General features: G+C 46.1%; 1 protein-coding gene across 1 annotated transcript in view; it reads left to right on the top strand.

Annotated features, from left to right (window-relative positions):
* The first annotated feature begins 320 nt into the window (after positions 1-320).
* The window catches only part of casp10 (caspase 10, apoptosis-related cysteine peptidase), a 55,280-nt gene continuing 40,569 nt past the window's right edge, over positions 321-15,031 (top strand). The window contains 1 exon segment of the mRNA XM_051710491.1: positions 321-343. Within this exon segment, the coding sequence (XP_051566451.1) occupies positions 336-343 (8 nt within the window). The 5' untranslated portion in view covers positions 321-335.

The raw sequence follows: 15,031 nt of genomic DNA, 5'->3' as shown, positions 1-15,031 counted from the left end.
TCCTCTAAATTGTTCACTTGTTTATTTGAGGTTCAGTGTCTGATTGGCTTTGTTTCAAAGGTGTTCCTGTCTGTAAGTGTTCAACAAATGCTGACACTGTACTTTGATGTGTCTGTACATGTGTGTTTTCAGTGTTGCAGTCTGAGCTCCCCAGGGAGGCATGCCATGACTGGTACAGCAGAATGATACTGTAGCCGGACAGATGCACAACACCAGCGGGCTGCAGGAGTCAGAACACACACTCACATACCCCTCTCGCCTAATATACTACCTGAACATGGCTTCTGAGAGCACCTTCCATGACCTGAACACCTGCTCCAAGATTCCTGACCAAAATGGACAGGTGAGAGCAGCTTTATTGGAATATTTGTTGTAGAGTATGGTACATCAGCTCATTTCTAGAAAAATGCACATGGATCTTAAAAATAGTCACTGCAGAGGCAGAAGATGGTGTTACTGTCAGGGTTTGCATGAAGAACCCAAGCTCAGACAGAGTAAAACAAGAAATTTCTTTATTAAAAAAATAAATAAAATAAAATAAAGAAAAACAAACTGGGTGAAAAACAAAACACAAAAACGCACTGACAAAAACAAACAGACATCAAACCAAAACTGCCAATGAGAGGGCAAAAATAGAACCAGGAAACAAAAAGAACAGATGAACAGATTATTAGGGAAACAAGGGGTGAGGCCAAGGTACAAGACAGAAAACAGAAACAGGCAGGGCAGAAAAACACAGGGAGAGACAAAATAAAAAGAGAAAGTACAAATAACAACAAAGTACAAGGATGTCAGGGTCTTGCCACTAAAGAGTAAGAAAAGACCTCAATGAACATCCAATGGAGCATCCAAAAATCAAAAACTAGAGCAATTGCAGGTCAAAAGAATATACAAGAGAAAGTCAGAACAATGATCTATCCAAGGCAGAAATATCAGAGTGATATCAAACAAAAGCTAAAGTTGGTGGTGGAGACATGGCAATTTAAAGGTAAAGTTCACTGAAAATTTTTAATTTAAATGAAAATGAAAATTCTCTCATCATTTACTCACCCTCATGCCATCCCCGATGTGTGAATTACTTTCTTCTGCTTAACACAAACAAAGATTTGGTCCTCACAATACAAGTGAATGGTGACCAGAACTCAGAAGGTCCAAAAAGGACGTACACAGTGTCACGGTCCTGTCACTCTGTCAATCTGGGTTTTTGTGTGCCAGGACCCTGACATCATCGTCCTATGTCTGTCTTGTGTTTAGTTGTCTGTCACTGTGTGAGCGCATGGCTTTTGTTTTGATTTCCCTGCCATGCGTTCTTCGGTCTGTCTTGTGTTTCATGTCCGGAGCATGGTGTCTGGATCCTAACTTCCCTGTCTGGTTCAGTTTCAGTCTGTGTTGTGATCCAGACACTCATGCTCCATGTTCTGTCTGTTATGGATGTAAGTGCATTGCGCTTTGCCATCTTGGCATCATGCACTCACGTCAATAGTTTATGTCTGACTCTCGCGAACACGGTGCGCTTCACGTTGCGCTGCACGCCCAGGTCGCAAGCTGTCTTCACATTGTGCTGAGGTTCGGTCATTTCGGTCTGAAATGTCGGGTTTGTGTGTGGCCGAACTCTCGCAGAGGTGTCCTGTCTCATTTTGTCGCCTGTTGCGTGCATCGTGTGGTGTTTGCCTCGCGATGTACGCTCAGGCTTTGTCTAGTGTGGGAATGCGTGGCATTGCTTTGTTTGGTATTGCTACGCATTCTCTCATCTTGTCTGTCGGTTGGCATGAGTGTATATTGCCTTACTGTCTTGGCGATGTGCACTCGTGCCCAGTAGAGGTTATAACCACCACGCAAACCACACAATTGCGTGGGGCCCCGCACATCGGGGGGCCCCCTGCCCCAGTTGGGAAGCTCAGCAAAAACCGCTTGAAGGGTGATATGTTGTTTTGGGTACACGTGCTGTTGTCAGTGCTCTCAGAGGTCCACTGGGTTTTTAAGTCAGTTTTTCAAGTAGGATTTTGTGTTTGGGTTTGTAATTTCTGAAAAAATATACAGTCCTTCTGAACTCTAGAAAGGATATGTTAGGGGCCGTTCACATCGAACATGTTTTTTCATGCATCCGCTCTGTTTTTTCATTGTTTTCCTTTGTAAACACGCACTGGACGTTCGTCCATACCTGCTGCACCACATCTCGCTATTTCTTCAGTGTCTCACGCAGGCCCGGCACATTTTTAGACACTGTGTCAAATTAAAAATAACTTCAGGTCTCAAAAACACATTGTAACAGTAGTATGGGCAAGGAGGAGGCAGGAACCGGCTGAACAGTCAACATAAATTTTAATGATATAAATGAACACAACATAAAACATAAGGACACAAACACACATGCACCATGTGCATCTTTCTCTCTCAAACTGGTGCCTCCGGCTCCCCTTTATCTCGCTCTCCCGATGATCAGCTGATTCAGCGCTGCCCGGCCATGCCCTCCTCCTCGTCACACTCCTCCCCTGCCCGATTCAGGCTGGGGCGCCACCGGACTGACTTACTCCCCCCCCCCACCTGGAGGGGAGACGCTGCCCTTCCGGCTGATCTGTCAGCCGGTGATCCACCCCGCCTCCTGTGAACCTGGGGGAGAGATGAGGGGAGGCGTGGAGAGAGGGAAAGGGCGAGTGGAGACACACAGAGAGAGAGAGGAGAGAGAGAGAAGAACTTGCTCGCCGGCTCTCGGACGCGCTGTCGCCCGGTCCTCAACCACTCCTCCACCCTCTGGCGGACGCCAGCTCACTCATCCCCCAGCGGACAGCAGCGGGCCCTCCAGCCCCTGCCAGACAGAACTGCTCCTCCCCTTCTTCGGTGGACAGCAGCAGTTCCTCCGGCTCTCGTTGGCCGGCAGCAACCCCTTTGTCCCCAGGCAGATGACCGCGGCTACTCCCCTGGCGGATGGCAGCGGCGAGGACTCCACGACAGTGCATCCATTGAAATGCAAGTGCCAGCTTTACAGGTAACACACAGAGGTTGCACTACCAGGGGTGGAAAGAGTACTGAAAAATAATACTCAAGTAAAAGTACTGTTACTTCTTTAAAAATTTAGTTTGAGTAGAGTAAAAGTACCTGTCCTAAAAACTACTCAAGTAAGAGTACAAGAGTAGCTCATTTGAAAGTACTCATGAGTAGTGAGTATTGAGTACTGAGCTGCGAAATCTATGCCCCTTTATGATAAAAACTTGATGCTGCAATTTAAAAATGTAGCACACAAACCATAATTTACATTCCCTTTTATGGCTGTTTGCCAGAAAGAATAAAAAATATAGGTATTTTATAGGTGTTTGTGATTGACAACTTTTAAAATACATCACTTATCTATGATACTGTAAACACTACATGAATCTGATTTAAAAAAATAATTAAAAGTGCGACATGATTACAGAAATGAAAAGATGAAAAAGTTATTTTCAAAATCATAATGTATGAAACAATTACATTAAAATCAGTTTATGTGTAGGGTCTAAATTTCCCTTAATGCCGACTGAGAGAGTTACTGTTGCACATAAAACATGTTCAAAACAATGCAAGGAATGCAAAAAAAAAAACACCAAAAAAGCAGGGTCACTTGGCGTGTCATGTCCGGTAGAGCAGTTGTTTGGTACAGGGGCCACATCGGGCTTTAAAGCAACAATTCACGCTAAAATGAAAATTCTCTCATCATTTACTCACCCTTATGCCATCCCGGATGTGTATCACTTTCTTCAGCAGAACACAAATTAAGATTTTTAGAAGAATATCTCAGCTCTTTTGGTCCCTACAATGCAAGTGAATGGGTGCCAAAATTTTGAAGCTTCAAAAAACACATAAGTCAGCATAAAAGTAGCCTAATCTATGTGACTCCAGTGGTTAAATCCATGTCTTCAGAAGAGATATGATAGGTTGGGTGAGAAACAGATCAATATTTAAGTCAATTTTTACTATAAATTCTCCTCCCTGCTCAGTTAATCTCCACTTTAACTTTCACTTTCTTCTTCTTTTGTTTTTGGTGATTCATATTCTTCATGTATATCGCCATCTACTGGGCAGGGAGAAGAATTTCTAGCAAAAATGGACTTAAATATTGATCTTTTTCTCAACCACACCTATCATATCACTTCTGAAGTCATGGATTTAACCACTGGAGTCATATGGATTACTTTTATGCTGCCTTTATGTGCTTTTTGGAGTGTCAAAATTTTGGCATCCATTCACTTGTATTGTATGGACCTACAGAGCTGAAATATTCTTCTGAAAATCTTAATTTGTGTTCTGCAGAAGAAAGAAAGTCATACACATCTGGGATGGCATGAGGGTGAGTAAATGATAAGAGAATTTTCATTTTTGAGTGAACTATTTCTTTAAGTAGCACATGAGGGGCCACATTGTCATCCTTTTGAGATACAATGTTCCATATTGATTTAGTGCTTGTATCTTTTCAGCCTTCATTTTCTGAAGTTCGTGACTGATGGAATGTTCTGCCTGAAGTATTACTCTACAAAGGTTGATCCTTTTCTATCAGGCATTAGAAAAAACTTGATAAAGGCGAAGCATAATTACACATTATTTTATCATCTCTACTTTCCTGTTAATTTATTATACAAATTAACACACTCTTTACATCAGGGGTCGGTTTATTTAAAAAATATTATTATTAACAATGTCACTGTTTTATTCTATTACATTAATACTTTTAAAGCTACTCAAGTTATTCAGCCAAAAGTAGTGAGTGGTTTTCTCATTTCCTTGTTATTGTTGTTTAATTAATAGCCTTTATATGACATAGCCTACTAGACAGTGCTCAATTCGGTTACATGTACACTTCAAGTCCAACATTTTGATACAAATACACTTTTTGTTCACTTTAGACCGAACCGTCTGCATTTATATTAATGCCTCATCAAGACGGGCATTGGCAGAATTATAAAGTGTATTTGATCATTTAGTCACGTACCCACATTAGCGCACAAACAGCCGCCTGTCAATCAAACAGCACGCAGCTACAGACGTCAGGAAATAAAAAGTCAATCTTTTATATTTTATCTAGATTAACCAACCAGTGGTTGTCTTGCTATCACGACTGATATAATGAACACCCCTGGTCTAGATGTAGAACATAGGCTAAGTATAGAAAATTACTCAAAATGTATCATCCATATCGAAGACATCTCTCTTTTTTTTTCAGATAAACATCTAGATTGTTTTATCGCCCAGCCCTATTGATAACATTGCCTTAATCTCTCACATCAACCCAATAATCTCAGTGATAGATAGCTAAATTACAGGCTAAGTTATAGACACACAGAATCTAGTAAGCAGAAATATAAAATTTACCTCTATGTGTTTCTTAAAATTAGAGGCAGGATTAAAGCTGATATCTGGCTTGAGCAAGTCAAACTCACATGACACGATCAAGCAATTGACCATTTTCAATGTAAAAAGCCCTTTCAGGTGCGGCCGTGATGTTCAGGTGTTGAACTGTGTTTGAGGCATCCTCCACATCAATAACAGTTGGAGCCCGATCTATACAGCTGCCATTCAAGTTTTTTATGTGTGATTTGATTTGACAGGAGTCACGAGACTCTCCTTAGCCAATCATGTTGATAGATAAAAATAAAATCAGGACAGGGAAGTGGCGAACACAGACGGTGGGAAAATAGTGCATTAAAAGTACAGTTACAGCACTTAAAATGTATTCAAGTAAAAGTATACATTTTTTAAACTACTTAAAAAGTAAAATTCCTGGGAAAAACTACTTAATTACAGTAACGTGAGTATTTGTAATTCGTTACTTTACACCCCTGTGCACTACAAATATGTAACCGACTGAGTTGTACAATTTCCATGGTCTGTTTCATCCGTCATATTAGTTTAAATATCCCTAATACATAGCATATTTGTTTTTGTCTCGATATAGTCAACATTTTCAGTTAGAAATGGCATTGCGTAATAACTTGAGTCTGATAAAACATTTGTTCTATTTAATAATTTGCAGAGTTGGGGAACGTACTTTTAAAAGTGTACTTACGTTATTGATGTTTCTGGATGAGAGTGGCAGAGGACGTGTGGGGATCTCTTTCGCACACACACATAAAGCACGCACGCGGGCGAGAGAGAGAAAGCACTTTGAAAGAGTGCGCACTGATGCTCTCAGCCAGAATAATCACACGTAAGGACATATATGCGTGAAAACTGATGTGCAGTATCAAATACACAGAATATATGATAGTACTAACTGTAGAGAGCACATCATTAAGAAGACAAAGCCTTGGACATTTAGAGGTAATTTTGAAATCCCGGCCAGATTCTTTTTTCAAGTCTGAAAAAGAGGACATGTCCGGGAAAAAGAGGATGTATGGTCACCCTATGTTACGTTATTTGTTTGCTTGTTTGTTTGTCATTGCATCACAAATGTTATGGACTCAGCTGGACTCTGAGAAAAATCCAGAGTCCTAAAGGCTTGAGTCTGAGTCAAGTCCAAGTAAAAACACATCTGAGTATGTGAAAATTCCAAGTCCATTAAAATTTGACTCGTGACTCGGACTCGAGCTAATATAACACTCTCTTTGCAGGCCTCCCTGCATGTGCAATTAGACCCCTGCAAATGATCCAGAATGCAGCAGCACGTCTGGACTTTAATGAACCAAAGAGAGCACATGTTACACCACTCCTTGTCTCTCTTTACTGGCTGCCAGTTGATGCACATATCAAATTCAAGGCTCTGATGCTGGCATACAGAACAGTCACTGGGTTTGCTCCAGCATACTTAAAATCATTTCTGCAGAGCTACACGCCCACTAGAAGCCTGCGGTCGGCTAAGGAACATCGCCTTGTTGTACCAACACAAAGAGGCACCAAAACACTTTCCCGGACTTTCGGCTTCATCATACCACCTTGGTGGAATGACCTTCCCAACTCCATCCGTGAAGCTGACTCACTTTCTGTCTTCGAAAAATGACTAAAAGCACATCTTTTCCATGAACACTTAACCAGTCACAAAAAAAAGTTGTTGCACTTTAATCTGTTTTGAATACTATTCTGATGCTAGTGAAAGTTTGTAATATGGCACTTTTCGTACCACTGTCTCCTTAAGATGATTCGCTTATGTTTTCCTCTTTTGTGAGTCGCTTTGGATAAAAGCGTCTCAACTCAACTCAGTTTTATTTATAGAGCACTTTCAAAAACCACACTGCGTACCAAAGTGCTGTACATGGATTTACAAAAAATAAAATCACATACATACAGCTTAAGAATACAACAAGCATTTAAAACTGACAAAGACAAGATGAAATTTACATAGTACAATTTATAATGCAATTAATAAAAAGCTAAGGAAAATAAATAAATTTTTAAGGCCCCCTGGAAAGACACTAAAGACGGAGATTATTTCATGACCAATAGAAGCTCATTCCAAAGACTAGGGGCTGCCACCACAAAAGCTCTGTCACCTTGAGTTTAAAGGCAAGATCGAGGAACCGACAGGCACAGCTGATCACCAGAGCGGAAAGACCTTGAAGGTTGATTTAAACGTATTAAATCAGAGATGTACTCTTGTGCTAAACCATGGAGAGCCTTAAATACATATAGCAACACTTTGTACTGGATTCTGTATTGGATCGGTAACCAATGTAGGGAAATCAATACTGGGGTAATATGGTCTCTTTTCCTGGTTCCAATTAAAAGCCTAGCAGCTGAATTCTGGACCAGCTGCAGGCGAGAGAGAGAAGCCTTACTCACACCTAGATACAAAGCATTACAATAGTCCAGATGAAAAGACACAAAGGCACGCACAACCTTCTCCAAATCATCAAAAGAGAGGACGGACTTCAACTTTGCTATGGATCTAAGATGGAATAAAGCTATTTGTGGCAGCGGGGGCATGGTCAAGCATCTCTCCGGAGAGAGAGAAAGCGGTAAAAACGCTTACACCTGAGCAAATTATGTCTAACACCTGTCTCTAATTTCAGTGAGCACGGGGAGAGCGGCATAAATAGAGCCACACAGCACTTAGTTGGGGAGAGAGACTGGACACGACAGAGCCAAGCCAGAGCAAAGATTTTTAGTAATGAAAGTTTATTTGTGAAGCAGTGTGTGATAGTTGTTTAACTTAGTGCTTAAAGGAAAACTGTAAATTTGGGTTGCGAAGAGGGAAAAATAAATCCTCACCTTAACAAGGAAAGCTGCTTCTCGCCTCCTCTTTTACACTGGTGCCGAAACCCGGAATTGAAGTTTGGGTCGAAGATGGATGGAGGTCGTCCCGTAGAGTCCTCCCAGTTGGCGGAGATCCTCCAAGCCCTCACCAGCCTACATCAGAGCCACCAACAGACGCTGCTTGAGCTCCGACAAGATCAAGTAGGGCGTCAAACGACTGCACAAAAAAATGAGGACCGGCCGGCCCAGCCGCGGCCTTTTTTCTTTCTTTTTTCTCCCCAAAAGGAACTAAATCGTTCAGCTGGAGACCATATAATGTCCATGTCAGGGGGTGTCCCTCCAAAGAGGAGGACACCACAGAGACCACACCCCACCCAGAGAGGGGGGCTTTCAAGTGGAAATACATCACATGGTCTTACCGAGTCTAGTCGGAAGCACGTCATGTAGAAGGGTCCCGTGGTAGGTCCTACACGAGGGGGGAGGAGTTTCTACAGACACAGTGACCCGGGGCAGAGGGGTGTCTGACCAAGGAAGACGCGGTTTACCAACGGGGAAACCACTTTGCGGAAAATACATCACATGGGGTTACCAATGGGGTAACCAGTGTATGTGGAGCACCTACCCCAGTACAGGGCCTAATTAGCACACATACTGGGCCGACGGCGAGTTTCTCCGAAAACTCGGCAGCCACAGAGCTAAGGAGGAAGGACATCCAGGGTCCACACTTTTGTGAACGCGACTGGGAGAAAGAGCACACGTCTTCGCCTCAAGGGAGGGGAAAGGCACTATGTGCAAGCGGTACATCCAGCCAGCTATCCTGAGACTTACCTGTTTGAACCTGAAAACACACGGGACGAAACCGGCTCAACCCGGAGGTTGTAGAACTTCGCAAAGTTGTTAGGTGTTGCCCAGCATGCTGCTCTACAAATGTCTGCAAGAGAGGCACCGTTGGTCAGAGCCCAGGAGGCCGCTACACCCCTGGTAGAGTGGGCGCACGTCCTGGGCGTGATATGCCATAGCGATGGCGTCAATGACCCGATATAGCGGCTACATACACCTTCAAGGTGAAGGGGGACAGCCGCCCCTCCAGCCTCTCCTGCAGAAAGGAAAGCACTGATCCGACTGCGCATCTCTGGGGGTCTTCGTGTCGGGAAGAACACCACTTAGCGAACAGACGCCACTTCAGGTCATACAGGCGCCTCGTTGAGGGAGCCCTGGCCTGAGTGATCATGTCTACCACTGCCGGTGGTAGGCCACTTAAGTCTTCCATTTCCCGTCCAAGGGCCAGACATGGAGATACCAGAGGTCTGGCCGAGGGTGCCAAATGGTGCCCCGTCCCTAAGAAAGAAGGTTTTTCCTCAGGAGAATTCGCCGGGGGGGGGGGGGGCTGTCACGAGGAGCGTGAGGTCCGAGAACCAAGTCCAGGTGGGTCAATAAGGTGCCACTAGGATGACCTGCTCCTCATCCTCCCTGACCTTGCACAACATCTGTGCAAGTAGGCTCATTGGGGGAAACACACACTTGCGCAGCCCCAGGGGCCAGCTATGTGCCAACACATCTGTGCCGAGGGGAGCCTCGGTCAGAGAATACTAGAGTGGGCAGTGGAAGGATTCAAGGGAAGCAAACAGGTCCACCTGTGCTTGACCAAATCGACTCCAGATCAGCTGGACCACCTGAGGGTGGAGTCTCCACTCTCCCCTAAGCGTGACCTGCCATGATATGAGTGGCTCGCAGTGACATGAGCCGCTGCTGACTCCAGAGGAGGAGACGGCGGGCGAGTTGCGACATTCGACAAGAGCGTAGACCGCCTTAGCGGTTGATGTACACAACCATTACCGTGTTGTCCATCTGGACCAACATGTGCTTGCCCTGGATCAACGGCAAAAGCCTCCACAGGGCGGGCAATACTTCCAGCAACTCGAGGCATTTGATGTGCCAACACAGTCGTGGACCAGTCCAAGGGCCGGCAGCTGCGTGCCCATTGCACATGGCGCCCCAGCCACACTTGGAGGCCTCCGTCGTAACCACGACATGCTTAGAGACCTGCCCTAGGGGAACTCCTGCCCGTAGGAATGCTAGATCGGACCAAGGGCTGAACAGACGGCGACAGACCTGCATGATGAGCACATGGTGTGTGCCGTGGCACCATGCCCATCTCGCGACTTGAGTCTGGAGCCAGTGCTGAAGCAGTCTCATATGCATCAACCTGAGCGGTGTGACAGCCGCTGAGGATGCCATATGCCCCAGGAGCCTCTGAAAAGATTTCAGTGGGACCGACGTCTTCTGTCTGAATGTACTCAGACAGTTCAGCACCGACTGCACGCGCTCGTTTGTGAGGCGCACCGTCATTGAGACCGAGTCTAACTCCATACCGAGAAAAGAGATGCTCTGAACCGGGGAGAGCTTGCTCTTTTCCCAGTTGACCCAAAGCCCCAGCCGGCTGAGGTGTGTGAGCACCAATTCCCGCGAGTGATTTAGGATCAGCCAGTCATCGGGATAGTTGAGAATGCGGATGCCCACTTCCGTTAGCGGGGCAAGGGCTGCCTCTGCGACCTTCATGAAGGCGCGAGGTGACAGGGACAAACCGAAGGGGAGGACCTTGTACTGGTATGCCCGGCTCTTGAAAGCAAACCGCAGGAAGGGTCTGTGTCGAGGTAAAACCGAGACATGGAAGTACGCGTCCTTCAGGTTTACCGCCGCGAACCAATCTTGATGCCGGACGCTCACTAGAATGCATTTCTGCATCAGCATCTTGAACGGGAGTCTGTGCAAAGCCCGGTTCAGAACTCGCAGGTCCAAGATTGGCCGTAACCCACCGCTTTTTTTGGGTATGATGAAGTAGGGGCTGTAAAACCCCTTCTTCATCTCGGCACACAAGGCAGCGGCGTTCTCGCCTTTCACCGCAGTGAAGCGGACGTCATTGAACCTGGGCAGATGCCTGGCAAACTGAATCACATAGCCGAATCGGACAGTCCTGATCAGCCAACGCGACAGGTTGGGGAGCGCGAGCCATGCCCCCAAGCTCCATGCAAGGGGGACCAAGGGAACAACTGTCGGACGTACCGGTGGGCGGGGCCTCGCGAAGGGGCGGAGCCTGAGGTGCCACTTGTGGCCGTGCCGAGCCTAAGGACATCAAAGCACTTACCTGGCTCCTTGTGACTACCCCCGGAACGGCCTGGGACGGGGAGGAAGAAGTGCGTCCTCATGACCTGTGGAAACCATCACATTGGGAGCAGACTTGTGCCAGAGCTGGGTGCGCGGGGGCGGAAGTCCTGCCTCCGGGGTGCCGAACCTGCCAGAGAAAAATGGTGTCCGGCGGTCATGGTAACTAAGGTCGTGAACACCTACTGTAAGGCCCAGGAAGTGTGGGAAGTGCTCTTTTCTTGACAAAGTGGGTACCGTAGCCCGTTGGGCGTGTGGCGAAATCAAGAGAAAAGGAAAATAAGGATTCTCCACCCGACCCTCCATTGGGGGAAGGAGTGATCTCTTTACCAGCTCCTGAAGGGTGAGTTCCCGACTTCCTGGGCTGCTTCGAAGCCTTCCTCAGGTTCTTGGCGGTTGGCCGTGAGATGGGTGGCATCTGTTTCCTTCGGGCGGCTCCACGCCTGGGCCAGCCCACTGGGGCGGGCTGCGGCACAGCTGGTGTTACCTCCGCAGGGGTACGCCCTTGGCGACAAGCAGACGGGGTGTGGGGCCTTGAGCTGCGCTGGGGCAGGATATGTTGTATGGCCTCCGTCTGCTTCCTTACCGTCGAAAATTGCCGGGCAAAGTCTCTGACGGCATCGCCGAATAGGCCAGCCTGCGAGATGGGGGTGTCAAGGAATCGAACCTTGTCAGCCTCTCTTGACTCGACCAGGTTGAGCCAAAGGTGGCGTTCCTGGACCAACAAGGTGGACATTGCCTGCCCGAGAGACCACGCCGTGACCTTCGTCACCCGGAGGGCGAGGTTGGTCACCAAGCGCAGCTCCTGCATTAATCTCGGGTCAGAACTACCATAATGCAGTTCTTTAAGTGTCTTGGCTTGGTGCACCTGCAGGAGAGTCATGGCATGCAGGGCAGAGGCGGCACGTCCAGCAGCGCCATAGGCTTTAGCCATCAGTGATGATGTGAGCCTACAGGCCCTGGACGGGAGCCTTGGACGACTCCGCCAGATGGCGGTGCTCTGCGGGCACAAGTGCACCACGACTGCCTGATCCACCCGAGGAATCGCCGAGTACCCCCTCACCGCCCCACCGTCGAGGGTAGTGAGAGCGGGGGAGTTCGCAAACCGGGTGTGGGCAGTAAAAGGTGCCTGCCACGACCATGTCAGCTCCTCATGCACTTCCGGGAAGAAAGGAACGGGGGCGGAGCATGGCCGTGAGCGGCACTCCGGCCCCAGGAACCAATCGTCGAGCCGCGAGGGTTCAGGGGGGAGTGGAGGGTTCCACTCCAGCCCGACACTCGTGGCTGCCCGGACAAGCATGGCCGCCAGCTCCGCGTCCGCCTGTGACTGGACCACCATACCCGAAGGTGGGAGTCCAGCCGAGTCTTCCACGTCAGACACAGCAAGCCCGCTCTCCGATGGTGCAATGGATATCTCATCCTGACGAAAGAAAGCCGTGACCGCAACGTAGCCATGGTCATGTTCTCGCAATGAGGACATAAACCATCCACAAATGATATCTCCACGTGGGAAGCACCCAAACACAAGATACAGCGATCGTGGCCATCAGAAGCGGAGAGATAGCGACCGCAACTAGGAAGGATACACAAACGAAAAGGCATCTTGAAAAAGACTCTTTTACTCTTTTAGTTGGAAATATTCTCTTTTAGAGAGAAAATATACTCTTTTTTTTCTTGCTGTTGAAGCACCCAGGGATGTACTCTGCACAACGCCGGTGCAAGAGGGGGAGCACCGCTGTAATGCGCCGTAAGACCAACAGCTTGTGAGAGCAAGAGAGATGAATGGACCAGTAGTAGTTCAGCTTGAATGAACACAACCACTGGGCTCCGAAGAAGAAATCTGAATGAGTGGTTGCATTCCAGCTGTTTTTATACCCGTATGTCCGGGGGAGTGGCATGCAAATTCCACTCGCCAATTCTCATTGGCCTTTTCTCAAAGATCAGAGATGTCTGGGGCTCCCAGGAGCCACCCAAAGTGTCACTTCGTCGACACAACGTCGAGAGAGTGGCAGAAGGTGAACAGAGCAGACACGCGCAAAAACACGTTCGGTGTGAATGGACCCTAACACATTTGTTTGCGCGTATGTGAGTGAGAGTGCGTGGCCAAAACAAGTTCGGAAGGACTGTATATTTTTTTTTATAAATTACAAACCCGAACACAAAATCCTACTTGAAAAACTGACTTAAAAACCCGGTGAACCTCTAACGTGAACCGCTCTGAGAGCACTAACAACAGCGTATTCGCGCGTGTACGCAAAACAACATGTCACTCTTCAAGCGGTTTTTGCTGAGCTTTCCTACCGAGGCGGTTTTGCCATTTTTGCCAGGCTTTTATGCAGCTCAGGGTTTTTAGTGGATATGAAGTCATTTTCCCTCAAGTTCACACAGGTCTCATCAGAGTAGTTCGTCATTAAATATGAACATGTTCCTCTAACATTTGACAACCAGAAAGTGCAGAAATAGCCAACGTTTTGTTTACATTTTGATTTTAGCCTATAGCCTACCTATCTATTTTGTCATTTAAAACCGAAGCATTTATTTTGTGTGAACTTTTTAGTATGCTTGTCCATTATTTCTCTCAAATAATGCAAGTTGGTTTGATGTTTTGGTTCAGATTCATTCACTCAGTAATATGCAATTTAATTCATTTTTACGCTATTTTTTGTGTCAAATTGCTTTTGGTCTTATTTATGAACAATATATGCTACTCCGCCACGTACACACTAAGTTTCGGGAGTGATTTCTTAGTTTTCGTTCTATGTGTGTACAGAATACAGGACTGAATATCACAGTTGTGATGATTGACAGTTGATAAAGTCTTTTTCCATAGCAACGCTGCAGCGTCTTCCGCTGTGAGCAAAGATTGCCACCAGTTTAATCTGTTTTGTGTTAGCTATTTCTGAGCAAAGAGATTATCCACCAGAGATGTTTTATATCCGGCAATGTTTGCTGCCGTTGACAGATCGCTGTGATTTCTCTATACCTTGCGGCTGTTGTTAAAGAGAATGCACTTTCTCTGGACTGTAATGCACGGGTTGCCCAGAGACCGCAGGGCTGATGAAACAGTGGACAGAGACTGGAAAATATGAATGAAGACACATACCTCTGTTTGTGTCATTTACACCAGGAGAAGATGGATACCTCTCAGGCACGCTGCTGATCACCTCAACTAGTTGTTTCAGTTCGTTTCTGTACACACTGCGTGGAATTGAAATGCTGTTGTCACTACCTGAAGTTTTCGGGAGTTCATTCGGTTGTAGAATGCGGTTGTCAGGTGGGTAGATTAGCTAAAAACTGTACTCAAGTAAAAGTGCTAACATAAATAATTACTTGAGTAAGAGTAAGAAAGTATCCAATTAAAAGGGTACTCAAGTAGTGAGTAACTCGTTACTTTCACAAATGACATAATGGACGTTAACTCCCCTATATTCCATTACATAATAAACATTTAACATGTATTACAGAATTATTATTATTATTAATGGAAATTCTGTCATCATTCACCATCATGTTGTTCCAAACCCATATTACTTTCTTTCTTCCATGCAACACAATAAGGAGATTTTAGACAGAATGCTAGCCTTAGTCACCATTTACTTTCAGTGAATGTGTTTATATATATATATATTGAAAGTGAATGGTGATCGAGACTGTCAGGCCCTAACATTCTGTCTAATATATTTTGTGTTCCACAGAATACAAAGGGTCACAT

The sequence above is a fragment of the Myxocyprinus asiaticus genome, chromosome 11 (genome assembly GCF_019703515.2).
Source record: "Myxocyprinus asiaticus isolate MX2 ecotype Aquarium Trade chromosome 11, UBuf_Myxa_2, whole genome shotgun sequence".
NCBI lineage: Eukaryota > Metazoa > Chordata > Actinopteri > Cypriniformes > Catostomidae > Myxocyprinus > Myxocyprinus asiaticus.
This window is presented reverse-complemented; position numbering and strand designations above follow the sequence as displayed.